The following is a 10,042-nucleotide window of genomic DNA, read 5'->3' as shown; positions in this document are numbered from 1 at the left end:
ATAGATGTCTTTACAAAAGTTTACGAATCCAGCTACACATGACTTGATGGTGTTTTCAGTAGCCCATATAGTTCTTCAGTCACTTTTAAGTATTAAATGAATTCAAGTTGTTGTTAGGCCTCAAGAATCACCTCTTGGAATCATAAGAAGCTTTATTTTGCATGTAATGTAATTTAATCTGTAATATGCGAGATACAAGTTTGCAGGACTAACATTCCCATTTGTCTAATGGAAATTGTTAGGCATATAGAGAAGCATTTAAAGGCTTTCTTGTGGTTAGTAGAGGTTCTAGATTCGAAGACAGAATGATCTGTTTATAATAAATAAAAGAAGAAGGCCTTTGAGAATTTTGATATATTTCAATGATTTGTTATGCGAGAATATATAGGAGTTCGTACAAGAGTATGAAATAGTTCTAGTGACAAATCAATAACAAACTATCACAAGTGAACAATTTAGGAAAAATCTTGGGATAGAAGACGAGGTTTGATTTTAGAGGTACAGATGGGTGTATTTTTCTTTTTCTTTTTTTTTTCTTTTTTTTTTCTGCTGAATTATTTGTGATTATTTCTAGTTGCTAGGGTGTTGAAGTTGAACTATAAACTATAGCAATTCGAATTCATGATGGGCGGATGAAGATTGAAGGAATAGACTATTGACTATACAAAGCGGTAAGAAATCAACCATCCCAACCAGTAAAATCTTGTCGTCTTAAAGATCAAATCTTGTGCTGACAGACAAGCTCACTAAAACTGATTTAGCACAGCACACTCGAGGATTTTGCAGGAAAACAACAAGCGATGTAAATAAACACAAGAACTGAAAGGCAAAAACTCAAACCATAGATCACGCATATCCGCACAACTCGCAAGCTTACCAATGAAACAAAATGCCTATGACCCACCAAATGTGTCGATTTGCATATTCCAGAAGACTAATCCCTTCCCAACAAATAATGAATTGTTGCAAAGATCACCTTCTTAGCGTTAGTAGCCAAATATCTACTTTCCAAAGTTGGAAATGCGTCATTGGCAACATTACTACACACATACACCATGACCAAGTCATTACAAGACTGCAATAGTAAATCAAAATTTATAGCTTCATATGATGGTCAGGATCTACAAGGAGTCACATAAAACCGTGCATTTACATGATATAATAGTTGGAATCAAACTCTTGATGAATTATTAGAATGAGCAGTATCTGCACGATTTAGACGTTTCTTTCTGTATCTCCATGCTACCTGAATGCGGATTGCTGCAAGGGATCTCCAGTAGGGTGATTCATACCTACAATAAAGCAAATTTCACATTATTATAGGAGGCATTTAAAAAGAAACCCAGATGAACTTTCCTACCTACATGACTAAGAAAATCACTTGCTTTTACAATATCTGTTTTGTTATTCATCCTAGAAATCCAATGAGAAGCTGTATTATCAAAGTACTCTTCTGAATCAAGCTTTCAGATAAAAGTTGACAGCAAAAAACCTTATGGCCCCATTAACACGTGGATTCCGCAAGAATCTTGCAAAAAGACTGGTGACTTCCTCAAGGTCTGCAGCTCGGAGTGAAAATGCTTCAATATTTGTTAAGCACGTTACCGTCCTATTGCTAAGCAATCTCTGTCCAGGAATCCTTATTTTTCTTCCATCTGCAATAGAAAAATGTTGGCAAAATATAGTGCTATCTTTTAGATACAGTTATTTGAAAATTATACAGTTAGTTAATGATTAACCTTATACCTTTGCTTATTGAAGAATGCTCGAGACACCAAGTTAGAAGTTCCTCACCACAAACATCCCCTTCAGACAAGGGAACTACAATACCATCTTCTCCTTTGCTCTCTGCTTTTCCGCGTACAATGAAAACCATCTTCTCAACCAGGCCACCATGATACAAAATTCTGCTTCCTTTGATGTATATCTTTTGTCTTAGTCTCTCACAAATGGCATCTAGGATAGGATCATCCATCAGGGCAAATATCCGAACCTGCAGTATATTTTTAAATCCTCACAACGTGCATAGAAACAGGTTTAACTTAAGCATGCATTAGTTTGATGGGCTCAACTTAAACATGTTAGTCTGTGAAGATGGATTTTCTCTAAGCAGCAAATCAAGGAAAAAAATAAAAATAAAAATAAAAATCAATACCTGAGCCCTAAAAGCCAATAATAACCAAAAAAGAATTGGGAAGTAATAAAGGATGGCAAAATTAAACACGACCCGCGAACCCGACACAACACGACACAAAACTAACAAGTTACGGGTTGAGCCTTAATGGGTTCGTGTCATATTCGGGTTAACACGACTAACCCATTTAATAAACAGGTTGGGTTAGTGTTCAACATATGAAACCCGTTTAACCTATTTAATTAAATGACATTTTACTAATATACCCTTCAAACCCTAAGTATATAAACTTATTAGTTGTTGTAATTTATTTTCTTTGACATATTATGATTAATTATTTGTGATATTGAGATATGCTTTAGTTTTGAATGATTATTTGTGATGCAATTACTCCTTAGTTTTGAATTTTATATTAAAAATATTTATTTGCTTGTTTTTTCATAATTTTTTTTTTTTTTTCATTTTGATAAAATCTGATAAACAGGTCGACACGATTAACTCGTTTAATAAATGAGTTGTGTTAGGGTTGAGAAATCTTGACCTATTTAATAAACATGTCGAATTAGTGTTTACCCATATAGTCGGATACTCATAAGTTGACACGACACGAACCCGACACACAAACACAAATTGCCACCCTTAAGAAGTAACAAATTAGTAGTGGGAAATTAGGGTACTTATGCAAGACCCCTCTTGCCCCTTCTTATGTTAATAGATTTTTTGGTCATTTCTCTTTAGGGTTGTGGTTATTTTAATTCTGTCCACATGACAATTCTAATAAGGTCAAAGTTTTAGGGTTTGATATTAGAAAGCACAAAATTGAGGGTTTCTCTAAATCTCTAAGTATTTTTGTAGGTTTTCCTCTTTCTAAAACTTTGAACTTTTTGAAGCTTGAACATGCAAGACAAATCTTTCCTGGATTGAGTAGAAGAGTAAGTCTGATACCACAATCATTTCCACAACTTTGCCACAACTTTGCCACAACTTATTCACGTGGCGATTTATGAGTAGTGGAATTGTGGAACCACTATTATTTTTCCACTTCTAACAACTCGCCACATAGGCAAGTTGTGGAAATTGTTGTGGTAGTAGACTTACTCTTGAGTAGAAAGGATGAGAACTGATTTTCAGAATAACAACTAAACTAAAAGGGGACAATTGGTTAATGGAACCATAAAATTCAGTCCCAAGGAGACTTCAACTAGTGTTCACACAACAGGTAGCAGCAAGAAGCATACAAACAAACTGCTCCTAATGGTCCATATGGCGTTGGCTTGTGGAAATATATTAGTAGGGGATGGCCTTCTTTTTCTCGCCACATTCTATACGATATTGAGGATGGGTTTAGGGTGAAATTTTGGCAAGACCATTGGTGTGGTGAGACTTCTCTTGCAATTAGCAATCCTGAATTGTTTAGACTTTGCCGAGACAAGGAGGTTAGTGTGGCTGAGCTTATGAAACTTGATAATGGAGTCCTTTTTTGGGATGTAAGTTTCTTTAGGGGTTTGCATGCTCGGGAATTAGAGGCACTAGCTGGTTTCATGGATACCATTTATGGTGCTTCGGTGAAAGGGTTTGGTGAGGATAAGATGTGCTGGAAACTTGATAGAGAAAAGGGCTTCCTGGTTAAAGACTATTATAGTCTCTTAGTGGGCTCTAATGACTATTGCTTTCCTTGGAAAAGTATTTGGAAACAAAATATTCCTTCTCGAGTAACTTTCTTTGTTTGGATTGCTGATTTGGGGAAGTGCTTAACGATTGACAATTTACGAAAAATGAAGGTTTAGATATTGGATTGGTGCTACATGTGCAAGTGTAATGGTGAATCAGTTGATCATCTTTTTCTTCATTGTCCGGTTGCAATGGATATGTGGGCAATGGTGTTCAGATTGTTTGGAGTGAGCTGGGTTATACCGCAATCTGTAGTGGGGCTTTTAGCATGTTGGCAAGGTAGATTTGGTTGTCATCGAAATGGGTATATATGGTTGATTGTTCCCCATTACTTATTGAGGTGTCTTTGGAGAGAGAAATAGTAGGTGTTTTGAAGATAAGGAGAGATCAATATCAGACTTGAAGCTATTTTTCTTTAGAACTTTAATGAATTGGTTGGCTGCATTGCGGAACCCATCATTTTTATCTTTTCTTGATTTCCTAGATTCTTGTTACTTTTGTTCTTGATTGTTTGACCCCTTGTACACTCCCTGTGTACTAGGGTGCTCCCCTTTTTTATATCAATAAACTTATTACTTATCAAAAAAAGTTTTAATACTGTCACTTGGACTGACCACTTATAATTCTTCTTGAAAACTGATAATTTGAAAGAAAAGGAATACAAAAAAGAAAAAATATATAATATATGAATTGAACAAAACAAGGAAGCCATTAAAATTTTTTGATTTTCTAGTATAGATTTTCTCATGGTTAACCTTACTTTACCCCTGATTTTTTGGGGGGGGGGGGGGGGGGGTGTTGTTTAATGGAGATATGGTTTTGACTTTTGGCAAGAACTGGGTGCAGTTCACATTAACTGTAATAGTTTATCATATGAAAAGATTCCAATAATAGAGAGGGAAGTTTTGATTGATGATGTGGGGTCAAGTATTTCTTAGAATTGACCAAAAGACATTTGGACTTCGTGCTATGAAGTTGGTAGAGCAGGCCCTTTCAAAATATTCAAGATAATGGGAAATAGAATCACTAGGTCATTATGGACTGGGTTGGTGGTATTGAAGTGTATCGTTAATGATCACATAGAAGAAGTGAAAACCAATCAAGCAACTTAAGTCGATTGAGATGCGATTCTCAAAAAAAAAAAGTTGATTGAGATGTTTTCTAGACCAATAGAATGGCAAAAAGAGGAAAAAGTTTGGCTCCAAACCAATTCAGAGTTATCTTGCTTTAATCTATTATGTGACAATTGAGGAGATCATCCATGTGTAATTTTAGTCACATGACTTTTTTAATGAGTCATGTGACTTGTTTAAATAGTACACATGGACAGTTTTATAATTCGACACATAATGGGCTAGAAAAAATAGTTTCAAACCAGTTTAAAGCCAAACTTTGTCCGAAGAGAGTTCAATGTGATTTAATAATTTTAGGAGAAACTAATTATGAGCTGGACTTCAATTTAAAATGATGCATACAACAATTGGTACAAGTCAAATAAGCCCAAAATCATAACATGGTGGATTCCAGTTGACACAAGAGGACCCAGGGCAGAAAGCCCATAGCTCTAATGGGCATAATCAAATGGAACTCCAGTTAAGTGACCAAACTAAAGCTCTCATGACATGAGACAAACAACGTTGTCTTACGTATGTATACCCAATATTATTATTTATGAATGCATAAGATTACATAAGACTCAATTCGACAAACTCTAGAGATTGGATTGAGCTTGAGTAATGACATAGATGATAGTACTCCAAGACTAAGAGGAACCAGATGAAACTACTAATGCAAATCTATACCGAAAGTGCTGGAAATTCAATATGCATGCCCAAACATATTCCCTAATGATGCATGGCCAAATTATATGATGCAATGGGCGTCAAAGGTTGAACTCAATAGGAATACAAACTTGCACAATACCAAGCAAAGTGAAAGAGAAGAGGAAGTCTAGCCCGAGGGACAAACTCTGGCTAGCTTCTAGTCTATTGAGAGCTAATGACACTCTTGGATGAAATTGAACTCCAATTGGTGCTTGGGAAGGACCCAGGTGATAGCTATGCTAATAGTGATGAGGAGCCAATTTTCAGAAAGAAGGGGATTATGATTGTAGTCACATTGTAAGCAATCACATCACAATAATTGATAATGCAAGAGAGGGAAGCTATGGGAGGTTTCAGCAAGAAAGATATGTTAAATTCAAGGGTCCAAAGAATCATAGAGAGTTTTGACAAAGGACTTTAAGGATCTAAAGCTATACATTTGTTCGTGAGTTAATATTGAGAACAGATGGTGAGAAGTGCTCACGCTCTTCAGTAAAAGGTGTGACGGAGATTAAGAACCTAGAGTCTTCCTTTAATTATGATGCAACGAGAAAAGAGGCTAGTAAGCAACTGAAATAAAAGATTGTTGTAGCTTGTAGGGCTGCTAACAAACCCCATAAATAAGGGAAGTTATCAAAATTGTTTGCATGGTTGGAAGGTTGTGTGTATTCAAAGGTTAAATCTATGATTCATGGAATTGCTAAGAGCATTTGGCAAGGTCCCTATGTGTAGTGGGAGGTTCTTCAAGTTGTGCAATTGGCAAGGGGATATGGTTGATGTGAGATGAGAGTAGTGGAAAAGTAGATTGCTACATTAGGTTTTATTCAGTATCATGTCTCATTTGAAGCTTAGAAGAACATTTCGAATGAACGTTCTCTGGGGTCTATCAACCAAATGACAATAGGGAGCGAAGGAATATGTGAGTCGAATTGAAAGAAGGGCATAAGTTATACTTGAGGAAATCTAGAAGCTCAAGGAGATTGCTAGGCCCGTCATTAGATTTGATGTGTCTTCAAGTAGGAATATCCATCTTTGGCATGATTGGTGGCATCCAGATGGTGTCTGGTCCTTGAAATATGGCCACAAAATAATGTATGATGCAGTCAGCTCTTCTAATGCTCTTTTGTACAGTGTGTTGCAAGAGGGTAGTTGGATTTGGGCACCAGCTAGATCCTATAACCTATTCTCTATCCAAAGCAAAAGGGTAATTGGATTTGGTCACCAGCTAGATCCTAAAACCTAGTCTCAATCCAAAGCAAACTGAGACTTGTTGATTTAGTTGTGGAAGATAGACCAATCTGGATCCCTTCCAAATCCGGTTCTTACTCTTGTGCAGAATCTTTGGAGGCCATTAGAGAGAAAAAAGCTGAGGTTAGCTGGTGGAGATTGAAAATTCAAGAGCCATACCCAAGCATGCCTTCATTGGTTGGTTGGACGTGTTGAATAGATTGTCAACCAAGGAAAGAATGCTTAAACAAGGCTTTAATGGAGATACTAAATGGGTACCATGAAGAAATAAAATTGAAAATTGAATTCTCTTTCTCTAGGAGATTATGGAGGACTCCCATGAGTTGGAGATTGGTGAAGCATCCAAGCTTTTGTTGGGATGAGATCATGGCTTGGGGTGAAATACATGCCAAAGGTAAGAGCCTTAGATTCAATATATTCCGCTTAGCCTTATGGTCTACTGTATATCACATATGGTAGCAGAGAAATGGTGTGTTACATCAAGGGAGAATTTATGTTGAAGAAAATATTCTTCCCTTGATCAAATGAGAAGTTAGAAGGAGAATTGAAGGGAATGGCTATTTTACTGTTTCTATCCAAAACAGAGTTTTGTGTTGTGTATGGGGAATTTCTTTAGACATTCTTAAATCCTCTTCTTTTTAATTCATTTCTCTTGTTGTGGCTAATTGATTGTTTCCCTATGAGTTTGGAAGAACCATGCCGGTCCAATTAGTAGAGTCAATCGCCTTCATGCCCTCCATCAACAATCTTCCCCGTCTTGAGATCCTATAAGATACAATGAGTGGATAAAAAACTAACAGCGCAATTCAGAAGTTTAGTAAGCTTACTAATAGACAAAAGATTAAAAGGAAAGTCAGGAATATATAAGACAGAAGAGAAAGAAAGATTAGGACTGATTTTGGTCGTGCCCAAACCTGAAACTTTAGTGGCTGAGCCATTTGTCAAACTTTAATGGCTGAGGTGAAAGTAGTTCTAGAGTTAGACCCAACAGAATTAGAATCCATAGGCATGAGGCAATTGTACTCTTCCTTGGGGATAGATACTACTCTGGATGTTGGTGGAAGTGACTCTAAAGTGGGTTCTGATTCTCACCAAGACAATAAGTGCACTTGAGAAGGCCACATTCTCTATCACAACCTTCTCCCCTTGCTCACGACCTCCACGGCCTCGACCCCCACACCTTGGCCTGCATGACCACCTCTACCACTCCCCATTGAAGTGACAAAAGCAGATTTATCGCAAGAAGGTAATGTAGCAGTACTATAGTCAAAAAAAGTGGCATGCCTAAGTCTACCAAAAACTTCACTCAATGAAGGGAGGTCTTTACTGGCCAAAAGTTGTGATTTCACCAGATCCAAAGTCATAGGTAAGCTAGAGAGAAAGCAAGCAACATGCATATAATATTGCTGTTTCTTCATAGTTTTAATATCAAAGGAGATGGGTTGGTAAATATTGAGTTCTACACATATACCCTTAAAACTTGTTATAACAGTCTTCCAAAGACAAATCACTGAGAGTCGGGGAGAAATAAGCTTGATGAAAATCATAAACTCACTTCAAATTGTTAACACCAAATTAAAGTTCCTTAGCCTGTTCCCAAACAATTTAGTAGTAGGTAAGAAAACCAAACTACAACTGATCTTAAACTCCATGCTATTCCACAAGCAACTCCTAATTTGTGCATCTTTGGCTCTCCAATTAGCATATTTAGAGTCTATAGACGCAAGGGGTTCATTAATCAAGTAATCGAACTTCTTTCTACCAAGAAGAAGCACTTCAACTGACCTGGCCCACTGAGCGTAATTACCTCCATTAAGACGAATGGAAGTAATAAATAACATGTCCCAAGACAATAAATAATTAGTGGGTTGAACAATATTTTTGAACTCCATAGCAGCAACCTAATCAACAAACTCACAATAAACAAATAAAAAACTATTGGACCTGTGGACAGAAACCTCGCTAACTACAATTAAACTCTCAACACCAATCTGTTCCAACAAGTCAGCAAATCCAACATCAACACATCTATCAAAAATCACACCAAACTGGTCCAACAAGGAAGCAAATCCAACAACAAGATACCATTCAAATATCAACCCTACCATTCATCACAGCCACTCAAACAATCCATACCAACACCAATTTACCCAATCCACCACTAGATATCAACCAAACACAGTTCCAGCACAACAAATCAACTCAAGGCTGCCCAATCAGAAAATAGAAACAAACTAAACTAATAAAATCATAACAATTCAAACCATAACAATGAGTGGATGAAACCCTAGACTGAAAATCCAGCGACGACGCGAGAGTAGGTGCGTTGGCTCAAAGGCTATGATGGGTCTCTGGAGGAGGAAGACTAGAATCGTGACGGAATTGTAGTCAAGCAACGTCAATCTAGTGTAGTGTAGTGAGGCCCAAGATTCAGTCACCGGCGCTAGGCAATGCCTCGGGCCAGCAAATCTTGGCTTGTTAGGGTTGTCAGAGCTCAAATCAATGAAGTCAACGATTCTGGTCACCAGCTGCGGAATAGTGATGGGTTGGGGTCGGTGGGGTTAACGGCAAGGGGTTGGGTGATACCATGTTATCTGAGTAAAAGTGTTCAGGGTTGATTAGTTAACTCTAACACATAAAATATTATTTATATATAAAGGGAGTACAATGATATTACTGTTTTACCCTAAGCTTTATGCCCATTAACAATTACATTCATCAAATCATAAATTAAATAAATAGAGTAGCTTCCTATGATAGACATCCAATCGGATAGTGTTCTAAAAAAGAACAGTTTTAGATCAACTACTGTCCTTTCATAATCCTCAAAGCACCGATTGTTTTTCTCTCGCCAAATGCACCACATCAAGCAATGAGGGACAGCCATATAGATGACACCATTGCAATGACGACCAAAATCTTCTTGCCAACATGCTAGAATCTCAACCACAGCCTTTGACATTACCCGATAGATACCAAACAAGGTGATCCCCATAGACCATAGCTAAAATGCAATATGACAGTAAAAGATGGTCTACTATTTCCCCACTACTTTTACACATGTAAAACCAATCTAGAAACCACACTTTCTTCTTGTGTAAATTATCAATAGTCAAAATTTTCCCTTTTAAGTGTATAATTTTAACTTGCATATTATTATCCAAGT

At 37.0% G+C, this 10,042-nt stretch overlaps 1 protein-coding gene across 7 annotated transcripts in view; it reads right to left on the bottom strand.

Annotated features, from left to right (window-relative positions):
- Nucleotides 1-896: 896 nt before the first annotated feature.
- Nucleotides 897-10,042, bottom strand: part of LOC126701526 (probable cyclic nucleotide-gated ion channel 20, chloroplastic) — a 51,149-nt gene continuing 42,003 nt past the window's right edge. For 4 of the 7 annotated variants that reach the window (XM_050399673.1, XM_050399672.1, XM_050399671.1 and 1 more), the window contains 3 exons: nucleotides 1,747-1,993; nucleotides 1,493-1,655; nucleotides 897-1,292 (listed from right to left, as the gene is read on the bottom strand). In XM_050399673.1, the coding sequence (XP_050255630.1) occupies nucleotides 1,172-1,292; nucleotides 1,493-1,655; nucleotides 1,747-1,993 (531 nt within the window). In that variant the 3' untranslated portion in view covers nucleotides 897-1,171. Of the gene's footprint in view, nucleotides 1,293-1,364; nucleotides 1,656-1,746; nucleotides 1,994-10,042 lie in introns of those variants that run through there. The other 3 variants (XR_007647387.1, XR_007647388.1, XM_050399675.1) reach the window with 3 other exon arrangements.

Source organism: Quercus robur, chromosome 10 (assembly GCF_932294415.1).
Source record: "Quercus robur chromosome 10, dhQueRobu3.1, whole genome shotgun sequence".
NCBI classification, from domain to species: Eukaryota; Viridiplantae; Streptophyta; class Magnoliopsida; order Fagales; family Fagaceae; genus Quercus; species Quercus robur.
Note: the sequence above shows the minus strand (reverse complement) of the source record. Positions and strands in the feature narration are given on the sequence as shown.